This window comes from Cebus imitator, unplaced genomic scaffold (assembly GCF_001604975.1).
Source record: "Cebus imitator isolate Cc_AM_T3 unplaced genomic scaffold, Cebus_imitator-1.0 Scaffold180, whole genome shotgun sequence".
Classification (NCBI taxonomy): domain Eukaryota; kingdom Metazoa; phylum Chordata; class Mammalia; order Primates; family Cebidae; genus Cebus; species Cebus imitator.
The window spans coordinates 2,211,724-2,225,719 of record NW_016107495.1 but is presented as its reverse complement, the minus strand read 5'-3'; the positions used below and the strand labels follow the sequence as shown (position 1 = coordinate 2,225,719).

The window sequence follows — 13,996 nt, the reverse complement described above, 5'->3', positions numbered from 1 at the left end:
TTCCTGAAAAGGGCATCAATTTCTTTTTCAACCTAAAGTCCTTATATAGCAGTAAAAACAGCATGCTTAACTGGAAACCCCAGTCAAAGTAGAATATTACAACTATAAATCTATTAAGTATGGTCTGTAGTGCAGCCTTTCAATATGATAAAGCCAGGGAAGAAGGCCCACTCAAGAGAATTCATAGCATCTGGGTCTTTAGACAAACCCAGCCCATTGTAGGGAAAAAGGTCGTGAGCTGCTGTTGTGCTACATTACAGGAATAGGGAAGCCACCTGGTGGCCAGGCTCTAACTCACAGTTCCCACAACACCATCCATCCACTGGGCGGCAAGATTTTGGAGATCAACCTCACCCAAGCAAGCCACTGTGGAATTATGACAGATGACTGTGAAGTCATCTGTCACACTGAGGGATTGAGGATAAGGAAGAGGGGAAATTGTATGGCCAACAGGTGCAAGAGGAATAGGGCTAGAGCCTGCTGGCTACCTCAGAGAGGCTTTTCCCGCTCATGGCCAAGGGTCACATACCTGATTTAGAAGGCACATTCACTCCTAAATTATTTGGGTTGCACGGGAATGGAAAATTCTTCAGGGTCTGCAACTGAAACCAAACATCAGAAACATCAGCTGCCATGTATAGAAATATTGCAGGTCCTGAAAACTTGGTGTAGAAATGATCATGTTCTATCTAGTCTCAAAATCTAGAAACAACAATTGTCCATAGTCATGTTCTCCTAACCCCATACCCAATTCATCTAATAAAAGGGGACATAAGTCTATTGACAATGACTTTAACAGGTGGCGTGCAAGAATGCCTCAGAACAGTGAAGTAGAGAGAGAGGAAAGATGAAGAAGAATGAGAAAGTTCTAGAAATGGGGCTGGACACGGTGGCTCACGCCTATAATCCCAACACTTTGGGAGGCTGAGATAGGAGATCACTTGAGATCAGGAGTTTGAGACCAGCCTGGCTAACATGGCAAAACCTCATCTCTACTAAAAATACAAAAATTAGCCAGGCATGGCGGTACGTGCCTGTAATCCCAGTTACACGGGATGCTGAGGCACAAGAATTGCTTGAACCCAGGAAGGAGAGGTTGCAGTGAGCTGAGATCATGCCACTGCCCTCCAGCCTGGGCAACAGAGCAAGACTCTGTCCAAAAAAAAAAAAAAAAAGAAAGTTCTAGAAATGGATGATGGTAATGGTTGCACAGTAATGTAAATGTACTTAATGCTACCGAATTGTGCACTCAGATGTGGTTAAAATAACTTTTGTTTGTGCATATTTTACCAGTGAAAATAAGTTATTAAGAAAGGCCCAGGATACCTAGACTAAAGCAAGAAAAAATAATCTCATGCTACATTTATTTCATATTCCATGTTATATTTACCTACTTTCCATCTTTTAATTTGATAACTTATACAAAACTAAGTATATGACACATTATGTTTATTTGTTGCCAAAAACTGGGTACACTTGAAACTGGGAGACTCTCATGTTCCTACCAGATCAGAGTGTCCTGAGCACAGAGGAAGGATTGGTGACCAGTGCTCAGGTCCTCAAGACTACCTGGACCTCCTCAGCTGCTGGTACTGAGACCAGAGTAGCTTCTGCTTTTGTGAATCACATAGAAGGCTCTGGAAAGGCAGACTGTGTCTTTTCCCCCCAAAATTGAGAGTGGAAGTGGGGGAAATACTTCCATAGGGAAAACATGCAGTAAATGAGGTGCCTGAGGACATCTCACATCACAAGAAGACACAGTTTCTCTTGAAGTACTGATTACAGTAAGAAACCACAGCATTTACTCTCAGCCCTTATCTTATGGATGTTCTGGGAAGACCTCACCCAGATTCCTTCAGATAACTCCCAGCATCTGCTTCAAGGTTCACCGAGATAACAAGCCCATTTATAACTCCTTCTGGACACTTCTGGGAACTGCACACTCAGTCTGCAGGGATGATGGGCTCCAAATTCCAGGATACCACACTCTGCCGGACAGTCCGGCTGTCCATGAGGAAAGCAGTTCATCCAGCCCATTCCCTCAAGGCCTCAGGAAGGGGCCTGTCAACTTGCACCAAAACTTGGGTTTACCCACTACAAGGAAAACACACACACACACACACACACACACACACACACACACACACACACACACACACACCACCGTACCTCCCACCAGGCAAAGCCCTCACCTCTGGCCATGACTGCCCTTCCAGTGTATTCTTGCTGGGAGAGGTATGGATCTGGGGAATCCCTGAAAGAAAGCAAAAATAGTTCAAGTTATTTAGCTGGAATTTACTCCCACTCAAAAATTTGTAGCTTTCATGCCCCTCCTGCCAGCCATATCTATGTGCTCAGCTCAGTACTATCCCTTGTGTTAGGGAAGACCAGATTCTATTTGTCCGGCTATCCCCTCCATTGTTTGGGACATCGTGCTTCCATGAACAACCCATAAGGGCAGAATCCCCAGGTTAAAAAGCAGAAGTGTTATCTGGGAGGGGTCAGCAATAATATTCTCTCATGCACAAGCACATTACCACAGATTGCTTTGCTGGCTCCTTAGCAAAGGGCAGAACCCACGAAGAAGGTAATGTCGGTTAAATAGTTACTGTTGCTGCAGACCCAGGACAAAGCAGGGAAGGCAAAGGACCTTGTAAAATAGTCAGAAGGATGATGTGACCTTAGGAAAAGAGCTAATCACAGGATTCCTAACAGCCATGACTGTACTCAGTTCCTGGACAGGAGCTGTTTCTAGGGGTCTTGCTGAACGTGAGGCACAGGGGGAAGAAAAGGCAGGCAGTGAGATGGCAAAGACACTGTCCTTGTCCCAGCTTACTTTTGGCCAGTCTTTAAAAACACTTATTTTTTACTTTTTAAAAATATAATTGACATCCAATAAATTAGGTTAATTTTAAGCATACACATAGATAAGTTTTCCCATTTTTTTTCTTTCTTTTTTTAAATTTTGAGACAGAGTTTCACTCTTGTTCCCCAGGCTGGAGTATGGTGACACGGTCTCGGCTCACTGCAACCTCTGCCTCCTGGGTATAGGCAATTCTCCTGCCTAAGCCTCCCGAGTAGCTGGGATTACAGGCATGCACCACCACGTGCAGCTAATTTTTGGTTTTGTAGTAGAGACAGGTTTCACCACATTAGCCAGGCTGTTCTTGAACTCCTGATCCCATGTTTTTTAACAACACAAATTATAGTATTTAAAAATTAACAGCACCTTAAGTTTAAAAAGGGGAAAAAAACACCCACAATGCTACTACTCTTACATCACAAGTGATTTTGTTTGCTCATTTTTTCATGACCATGAGCAGACACGTTTTATTCAGTTATAATCTGTGTGCATGCAAATTTGTATCCTGCAAACTTCCTTTGACGTATCATGAGCATTTTTAAGGTTGTTATGTAATTCTGATGCTTGTTTTAATAGGTAGGTGATACATTAATGATACTGATATCATTAATGTTAGTAAGGCCCCTGACTAACTCCTTATAAGAGCATGCTATACAAGAACCACAAACAACATTAGCAATGCCAAAAGGAAGCCCGGCTTGGGCAAGAGGGCTTGATCTCTTTTCCACCACAGCCTTCTTCTGCAGCTTTACTTTTTGACCCTGAAAATAATTTATCTAGAGCTTCATGAGGAGCGACGGTATATTTCCATTTTGTGCCCACTGTGAGATCAGGCACTGATTTCCACCTTAGCACTTGCACAAGGAATGCTGACTGGAACCTGCCCCCAGATCTCAGTGGTCCCCTTGAAATTCCCAGAAGCAAGCTTTCTGGGCAGAAAGGGCCACAGGATGGGAAGGCATAGAGGCACGGAAAAACACAAAGCCCTGGAAAAAGCCGGAGCAGGGGTTTGTAACTGGAGGCCAGGGAAGTGGTGGGCAGCGGGGAAGAGGCTGCACAGGCTGCATAGACAGATGGTGGCTGGGCTGGGGGCCACAAATGCCAGGCTAGTCCGTGAGCAACAGGGAGCTGTGACCAGTCTTTGAAGAGATGATTTCAAGGAGTAATTTAAGATGATCGTCACTCCAGGGGGAGTGGGATAGAGGAGTTAGCAGGGCGGAGATTTAAGACTATTTTGGTGATTTTCTTTCTAAGCCAGGATAGAAATGTAAATGGTAGCCAACACAAATGCAGCTTCTATGTGCCAGGCACGGTTCTAAGCACTTATGTGAACTAATTCATTTCATTCTCATGACAACTTTATGAGAAATATACCATCATCCCCACTTTACAGATGGAAAACTGAGGCTCAAAAAGGTTAAGTGGCGTTTTAAAGGTGGCAAGGCGTGGTGGCTCATGCCTGTAATCCCAGCACTTTGAGAAGTGGAGATGGAAGGATTGCTTGAGCTCAGGAGTTTGAGACCAGCCTGGGCAACATAATGAGAACCCATCTCTAACAAATAAAAAATAAAAATAAAAAAAGGTGGCATTGCCAGCAAATGATAACAGTGGGGTTTGTAAACAGGCAGCGTGGCTCATCCTACTCCACAAGCCACGCTTCTAACCAACAAGTGTAAGCCACATGTCCAAGGTCTAGACCAGGGCCGTAGACTTTTTCTGCAAAGGGCCAGAGAGTCAATATTTTAGATTTCACTCCCCATATAGTCTCTACTGAAACTGCTCAACTGCTGTTGCAGTGTGAATGCAGCCATGAACAATACGTAAACAAATTAACTTTAGGGTGACTGAAGTTTGAATTCCACATAATTTTCATGCATCACAAAATATTCTTCTTTTTATTTTTTGCAACCATTAAAAAATGTAGAAACCTTTGTGCGTATCAGGAAACTGATTCTAAAATTTATATGAAGAGGCAGACGACCCAGAAGAGCCAACATGATATTGAAGAACAAAGTTAGAAGGCTGATATTATCCAACTTCAGAATTGACTCTAATGCTACTGTGATCAAGACAGTGTGACTGACAAAAGAATAAACAACTATATCAAGGAGACAGAATAGAGAGACCAGAAATAAACCCACATAAACAGTCAACAGATCTGTGACTAAGGACCAAAGGCACTATTACAGAGAAAAGACAGTCTTTTCAACAAATGGCGCTGCAACAACAATTTTTTAATTAAAAGAAAATCACTCTTCAAAAGGTTTTGGGCCTCTTCTTTAAATAGTAGTATTCTAAAAAAAATTTTTATGACAGCTAATATACTCAGCACTCTATTATAAAGTTTAAAAAGATGAATTAAAACAGAAGCTCTAACCCAATGTCTGTACAGAGTGTATGTTGAGATATGTTAATTATGATGAAAGACGCTCTCATTTCATTATCAAAACAATCCAGGAAAATAGATGGCATCATTGGTATAATTTTATAGCAGCAAAAGTTTTAAATATTGTTTAGAGGGTTGGGGCTGGGTCCAGAGTTTACTGCTGACTCCGGGATTTAAAGTTTTAAGGGGGGCTCAAAAGAGGATGTTTCTGAAGACAACATATGGATCCCACATCTTTTCCTGCAACTGTTATGGAATCTTCTGGGTCTTTTATCTTTTTCTGCTACGCTCTTGCATTCTGTTATGCACTCCCACATCCTCTTTCTGTGTGTGTGTGTGTGTGTGTGTTGAGAATTATAAAAGCAAAAATTTGAGGAATCAGAACCCCAAAGAGAAAATATGTGCAGAGACTAGGCCCAGCATTTGCTATTTTACCCTTGAAGCATTTGTCAAATCATGAGCAACAGAAATCAGCAGCCGAGGGGTTAAGATACCACAGAGCTTCAAGCAGTGTAATGAAACTGAGGGAAAACATTGAGTTCAGCACCCATTGAGGAGGAGGGACCCTCATGAATATCCCAGGCTTTCAAGTGGTACTTAAAACAGTAAGACCTTTGGAGTAGGGATAAACTGGAAAGGAGCTGATCTGTGAAAGTCTAAAGACCAGACTTGAATCAGTTTGATTCCTGATTAGATAAAAGTGATCTGTTCCTACCTGCCTGCCTGCCAAAAGCAAAAGGAAAACCTTTATGAAAATACTACTAGCAAGAGCATGAAAATTATCTAATATTTTATATACAATGCCTAGCTTTCCATTAAAAAATTATCAGGAGACAACACTAAATAAACCAAAGCCAAGAGAAAATTTAAAAACACAACAGATTAGCAAAAAGCAGTAGACTAACATGGAAATAAATGAAGGAAATTCACAATTTTGCTAGCTCTATGTTTTATACCCAGTTAGAGCAAGAGGTGGTCCAATGAGAAATTTAATCAGGCAATCTAGAAAATAAGAAGTACTGAGATGTGCTCCTCACATATCCCCAAGTAACTGGAAATTGACATATGTGCCAGGAAGACTAAAAGAGCTGCATATAAATCTAAAACCAAGAGAGACTTACGAATTGGCTACCACTTTGTGCTCATTCTCTAACCTACACACACAGGAAGCAACAGAACCTTATGGTCTCAAGGTATTTGAGCACAACCTCTGTCCAAATCATTGACTGACCAGTAAATCATGCAGACTCAGGGGTGACTCCTAGGATGCCAAGCATGAAAGAGAGGACAGAGAGAGAGAGAGAGAGAGAGGGAGGGAGAGAGAGAGAGAGAGAGAGAGAGAGAGAGAGAGAGAGACTGACTGAGCAAAAACATCAGTGGCTAGCTGCACACAACAAGAGAGACAGATTCCACAATTTAAATCCAGACAAGTTATTAAAAAACAAACTGATGACCCTCAGGAAAATAAAACAGAATCCAGAATTGCTACATTTAATCAAACATGTCTAGTCTTCAAACAAAATTTACTAGGCATGCTTTGACGTTGAAACATGAGTCCAGATGAAGAAAAAGGCAATCAATGAAAACTAACTGAGATGACACAGATGCTGGATTTCACAGGCAAAGTCTTCAAAGCAGCCATTATGTGTATGTGAAGAATTAAATAAAAACATGAAGACAATGACAACAAATAGAAGTGATACAAAATGGAAATTCTAGAGTTGAGAAGTATAATAACTGAAACAAAAGATTCACTAGGTGGGCTCAGTAGCAGGCTTGAGATGACAGAATAGAAGATCAGTAAACTTAAAGATAGTAAGTATATTTCTAAAAAATACAAAGGAAAAGACAGTGAAGAAAAACAGAAGCTCACAGATCAGTGGACAGTGTCAAACATACAAACATACATGTAATATGAGCCCCAGAAAAAGAAGAGAGAGATATGGGGCAGGGGGGAGCAGAAAATGATTTAAAGATGAAAAGGCAAGGCTGAGGCAGGTGGATCACCTGAGGTAAGGAGTTCGAGGCCAGCCTGGCCAACATGGTGAAACCTCATCTCTACTAAACAAACAAACAAACAAAACCAACAACCACAACAAGAAAAATTAGCTAGGCGTGGTGGTGGGCACCTCTAATCCCACCTACTTTGGAGGCTGAGACAGGAGAATTGCTTGAACCCGGGAGGCTGAGATTGCAGTGAGCAGAGATTTTATCACTGCACTCCAGCCTGGGCAACAGAGTGAAACTCTGTTTCAAAAATAAAATAAAATAAAATAAAATGGCTAAAAACTTCCCAAACCTCCCACATTTGATGAAAAAATATTAAACCACAGATCCAACAAGCTGAAAGCATGTTGAGTAGGATAAGTACGGAGAATCTTACTTAGACACATCAACTATAATGTAGTTCTAAAACCAGAGAAAATAATTTGAAAACAGGAGGAGGAAAACTCAAGTACAGGAGACCAATATTATGATCAGACTGACTTTTCATCTGAAACCAAAGGGCAGTGGAGTAACAGGCAAAATGCCAAAAGGAAAACGATCCGAGTTGGGACCTTGATGATGTAAAAAAGGAATGAAGTACAGAAAGAATAACTATGTAGGTAAACCCAAAATAATATTTACTGTACAAACTGGAGAACAGTAAACTATGGCCCATAAGTCAAATCTGCCCATGGCCTGTTTTTATATGAACCTCTAGATAAGAATCATTCTTACATTTTTAAAGGGTTATTAGAAAAAACACAAAAGAATGTGATAGAATATATATGTGACTCATAAATTTCAAACTTTTATGACCTTTCCCTTTGTGGAAAAAGTTTGTCAACCCTAATATAAATAAAAATATTTTGGAGTTTAAAAGACATGAAACAGATTGCTTTGTGGACAGATTTGGATGGAATAAATGGAATTAAACTGTCATAAGGTTTTCCCCTTGTCTGGGAAGTGGTAAAAGTACTGATTTATATTAGACTTTAATAATCAAGGGTGCATGTTATCACCTTAAACACCAAAATAATGATAAAAATTATATAATCCATAAGCTAGCGTTGGCCAGGCTGGGGCGGTGAAACCTGAACAGTAAAAATACTTAATCCTAAAGGAGGCAAGAAATCAGGAGAAGGCCAGGCACAGTGGCTCAGGCTTGTAGTCTCAATGCTTTGAGAGACTGAGGCGGAAGGATTACTTCAGTCCAGGAATTCGAAACCAGCCTGAGCAACATGGTGAAACCCTGTCGCTCCAAAAAAAAAGAAAGAAAGAAAGAAAAGAAAAGCACACACACACACTGAATAATCTGAGTGTAGTGATACGTGCCTGTAGTCCCAGCTACTCAGGAGGATCACTTGAGCTCAGGAGTTTGAGGTTGCAATGAGTTGTGATCACATCACTGCCCTCCAGCCTGCGTGATAGAGTGAGATTCTGCCTCAAAACAAAGTCAGGAGTAAAGAACACAGTAAGTAGGGTGCACTGAAACATAGATATTAAACAGAAGCTGAGGAGGGTGTATGAGAACTTCCTTCAGGATCCGATAGGTCGGATGCCAAGTGGGCTAGCCTTGTTCCACTTGAGCCACTGTATGTGGCTCTCAAACCAGGACTAGACCAGTAGAAGCAAGTTGCCCCTTGGCAGAGTAGCTGGAGCTACCCAAACAAGAATGGGCTGCCGGGGCACTGGTCCAAGCAGAGGCTGGGGATCGTGAACATGTGGCACATACACCAAGCAGAGGTTAAGAGCTTGGAAATCCTTGGTCTGATCAACTTCTCCAAGCCTTACTTTCCTCACCTATGAGGTAAGGTTGATAATACCTGCCCCATGGAGTTGCATGAAAACAAAATGCATGTGAACATGCAGCACAGTGTCCAACTCCTGGAAAGAACTCAGAAATTGCTAGTTATAATTTCAGCGTCTGAGATGTGGTTGGCGTAGACATCTTTCAGATCCTTTCAGCTTCAATATTCTGGGATTTCCTTCACATAACAAATGCTCAGGAGTTCATGTTTTTACCTTGATGATGTGAGTCATCCATAACTACTCTGGGGTGTCACAATAAAGCTGTTCCTGGGATCTAAAAGTTAAGTGTCTGAAGATCCAGAGGGAAACTTGGTGCCTCTTCGTCCTGGCCTCACTAACTCTTGGAGCGACATGGACCTCACTCTAGTTCTCTGCTTTCACCAGGTACAGTGCCTGTTCCCATAGCACCCTGAGGCATTATGGAAGAAGTTACTGAAGCACTGTGGCATCATCGAACCCCAATCTACGGAATCCCAAGGGAACTTCCCCCCTTTTGAAAGGTTGTTTTAACGTAAGCTCATGGACATGTGAAGGGCTTTGAACTCTTTGAAAAACTCCCACCTGCGTCAGGGCAGTCAGGGGAAAAAAACAAGTACTTTTCCATCCTGATGGGAATGCAAGAGAAAAACACTTGTGCATGCTCCGAGGAATAGGTTCGGCTGAAATCAGTCATCCAAGTTGGACAGAGCTGTGACTACCGGGGTCTGGAATCAACAAAGCACCATGGGAGCATCAGGCCTGGGCAAGGTAAAATCACGTGCTTCTCCCTTAGGGAGGTACCTTCTGAAGCAGTGGCTCTCAGCTCATCACTTGCTGCCCAGCCCCCAAATGCAGAGACTCAGATTTGACTGGCCTGGTGGGACATGGCCATGATGGGCATCAGGGTTTTGAAAAGCCCCGCCAGTAATGTTCATGTGCTTCTAAGGTTAGGAGCCTGACTCTATGAGGAAACCCAATGTGTGTTAGTCCAACAGCTGGCCACATATGGGTGGGGTGATTTCAAAGGCAAAATTAAAGCAGGGCACGCTCTCTCAATTTATAGATTTCCTTGATGTTCATATACTTATGATGTGCCTGGGGTACAATTTTCTAGCCCCTGTCTCTTCCTTGAGGGACTACAGTCATTTCGTGACCTTGATTAAGCATCTAATCTATCTGAATATTGACTTCCTCATCTATAAAATGGGAAGAAGATTAGCTTCCCTGTCTCCTTCATGGGGTTTTTATGAGGATCAAAGAACTGGAAAGGGTTGTGTAAGTGAGAGAGGGCCGCCATACACAGAGGAGAGGTGGCTTGTCTCCCTGGATGAAAGGAAGGAGCATCTCCTAGGCATCGGGGAGGACTTTCAAGGCCAACTCATGTGGCACTTCAGTGCACATTAAATTCTTGGGCTCTTGGAAAAGTTGTAATGCTCTCACTGTGACCTTAGGGGCAAGGTTTATGACCCTCCTGGCATTTTTATAGGCTCAGAGAGCCATGAGTGCATTCAGATCACACCAGTAAGGTTGTGGACAACACTGCTATCCACTAAGCACTGAGCTGTGCTGGTGAGCTTGGAAGGTGAGGGCCCAAGTCAGCCAGTGTCATCCCCTGCGTGGTTCTGAATAATAAGCAGGTCCTGTGGCTGACTGGGTGCTGCACTGCACAGGGTGGCTATAAGCTGTCACCCTATGTGACCCAGAGGGACTGTAGGATGCTGCATGGACCTGTGAGCAGGTGCTGCATGTGACTAGCTGTGGGTGCTGAGTCAGAAAACCATGAGTCATGCCTGGCTGGCTGCTCCATTAAAGTTCCAGGTGCTCTAAGGCATACAGGATGTTAGCACAGCGTCCTATCAGTGTGGTGCTTGGGCAGTCACATGCAGCCACCAGTGGAAGGTGAGAATGAGGACTGGAGAACCCTTCTGAGGTAGCTTGGGTTGACCTCTGAATGTATGTCTCAGAATTCTAGAGTAGATGAGGTGAACAGACCTTCAAGATCATCTTGTTTACTAGATCTACAGAGACTAGCAAACCTGCCAAAGGCCATTTGGCAAGGTATTAAGAAAGCCATGTGTAGAACTGGATTCTCCTTAACCTAGTCAAGTACACTTTTCTTGAGACCAAAGTCCTTTTAAAAGAAGGTTATAGAAAGACTTATTACATGTGTCATCTTCTATCCAGAGTTTCCAGAAGAAATCTTTTGTTTTGCCATGTCTATAGATCAGTATTTCCAGCTGCCCTTATTACCATCAGTCACTCTAGATTTGCCATGAGGAATGCTGGCCAAAGAACGATTTAGGATCACCAATGTCACAACATGTGGGTAGACACAACCTCTAGTCTGATTACAAAAAAATCATTTGAGGTGGTTTGAAAAATCTTAAAACATAATTCATTAAATACTCTCTCTTGTGCTGACGGTTCCAGAGAGACCTCACCACCAATTACAGACCTCATTCCGGGCAGAGACAAGTGCACTCTCCTGCCTCCATTCCCTGATGCCCACAGATATCCAATATCATACACCCTGTGCCCCAAGAGAGGGAAGTAGTCCCAACAGGAAATAACATATTCACAATTGACTCATAGTTTTGCCCTTGGCCTCAGACAAGGGGATGCTTTACTTTTGGATCACATTTTCCTCAACTTTCTCACGGGATTGCTATAGTTTGGATGCATCCCCCAAAGTTCACATGTTGGAAATTTGATCCCCAATGTAGAGATGGTAGGAGATGGGACCTATAAGAGGTGATTAGGTCATGAGGGTTCTGCCTTCACAGATGGATTAATGTCATTATTGTGGGAGTGGGTTTGCTATAAAAGGATGAGTTTGGCCCCTTTTTGCCTCTCTTGTACCCTCACTTGCCCTTTTGTCTTCTGCCACAGCAAGAAGGCCCTCACCAGATGCCAGTCCCTCAATCTTAGACTTCCCAGCCTCCAGAACCACAAGCCTATACATTTCTGCTCATTATAAATTACCCAGTCTGTGGTATTATAGCAGCACACAACAGACTAAGGCAGGGACAGTGAGGCTGACCCAGAGCCAGGAAGGAGCAACCTGTAGAAGACAGTCCCATGATGAAGATGAACAAGCAGTCCTTGACAATGGCAGGTTCCAGAGCCCCGGCTCCTCCTACACTGTCATCTTCCACAATCAGCAGCAGCTCTAGCTTTGCCTCAGCCACCATGGGCCAGAACTTCAAATGGGACCAGGGATTCCTCAAAGTTGGATGGGGGCAGGTGTGTTGATCAGTGAGCCCCAACAGGAAGGGAGTCTTAGGAAGGGAGACCATCAGGAAGGTCTCCTCCTGGAGAAAACTGCGAAGGTGTGGTGTGAAGGAAGGGAGGCTTATGACCCCTCATCCCAGAGAAGCAATAATGTATCCCAGAGAAGCAATAATGCAAGAGGAAATGGGGGCCTAAGGCATGAAGAAAAGCATTTACCTTTCCCAGAGCCCAGCAGAATCCCTGCTGGGCTCCTCCCTATGATCCAGGGCTCTATTCACCAAGGTGATGCCTTTTTTGACTCATGACCTTCTACGTCTGGAGCTGGAGGAGTCATCTTGCCGAAAATACCACTTGCATCATGCCACTCCCCTGCTAAAGAACCTTTTATAGCTCCCTACTTCCCACTATAGCGAATTAAAATTCCAGGCTTGCTACATGACCTTGGGCCAGTCACTCCACCAGTTTCGTTTTTGTAAATGTAAAATAAAAGATTTGGATTAAATCATTTTAGGAGTCTCTTTAAGCTAAAAGGCACTCTGAAAAATCTCCACTCTCCTTGCACTGGGGCTTAACTGTCCTACCTCAAGTCTCCACTTTGCCCCACACCAACCCCACACTCCAGCTCAGCCTGCTCCTCAAACCCATCACGCCATGCCCTCCCCTCGCCTGCCCTCTCCGCTCCTTGGTGTTTATCTCAGTCCCGCTCACCCTTCAGTGAGCAATTGAGTTTCACCTCCCACAGGAGACTCCTCCAGCCCACATTCATCTCTTAGTTCTCTGAATCCTGTCGTTTTTATTACAGCTGCTTGCACCTATTTTGGTGCTTCATTCTTCCTCCGGTGATTTTATGCGGATCTGTTCTCTCTCCCCAGAGGGTTCCTTAACATTTGGTTTAGTAGCTACCAGCCAGGCTCAGCCCAACTTGGGTTTTTAGAAGGCTGCTCAGTTAACTGACATTAGCAAAACTGCAACTTAACGAAAATGATGATTGACAAGAAAGTCCTAAAAATTTACAAGGCACAGATGATATCCCAGGAAAGTAGAACTTCTGAGGCTCTAGAGAAAACCCCATACATGTGCTCACTGTTCAAAGCAGACATTTGGAGATGAGTGTGTGAGCTGAAGTGAGGGGTGGGGGTGGGGATGCAGGCATTGGGATGTAGAGTCTAACCCCAGAGATTAGGGGATGGCTATGCCACCAACTAGGTGTGTGAACCAAGCAGGTTCTCTCCCATCTTGCATCAATAATTTGAAGGACGTGGGCCACCAGAAGCTCTCAAATATCCCTTCCTACTCTTATTTAGAAAGACAGTATTTCTAGGACTAGGTGCGGTGGCTCACGCCTGTATTCCCAGCACTTTGGGAGGCTGAGGCAGGCAGATCACGAGGTCAAGAGATCGAGACCATCCTGACCACCATGGTGAAATCCCATTTCTACTAAAAATACACACACACACACACACATACACACCAGCAAGTTGGGTGTGGTGGTGGGCACCTGTAGTCCCAGCTACTCAGGAGGCTGAGGCGGGAGAATCACTTGAACCCTGAAGGTGGAGGTTGCAGTGAGCCAAGATCATGTCACTGCACTCCAGTCTGGTAACAGAGCAAGACTCTGTCTAAAAAAAAAAAAAAAGATAGTATTTCTAGAAGGCTGGGGAAAACTTCCTGCAGGAAGAGAAGGGAAGCCAACTTCCAGGAATAATCATGGGCTCTTGCAAAACCAATGTTGCCTAGCTTGT

At 43.5% G+C, this 13,996-nt stretch overlaps 1 protein-coding gene across 1 annotated transcript in view; it reads right to left on the bottom strand.

Annotated features, from left to right (window-relative positions):
* Nucleotides 1-12,214, bottom strand: part of PLB1 (phospholipase B1) — a 138,549-nt gene extending 126,335 nt beyond the window's left edge. The window contains exons 1-3 of the mRNA XM_017545647.2: nucleotides 12,064-12,214; nucleotides 2,193-2,254; nucleotides 530-602 (exon numbers count right to left, since the gene is read on the bottom strand). Of these exons, the coding sequence (XP_017401136.2) occupies nucleotides 530-602; nucleotides 2,193-2,254; nucleotides 12,064-12,214 (286 nt within the window). The remainder of the gene's footprint in view (nucleotides 1-529; nucleotides 603-2,192; nucleotides 2,255-12,063) is intronic.
* Nucleotides 12,215-13,996: the final 1,782 nt, after the last annotated feature.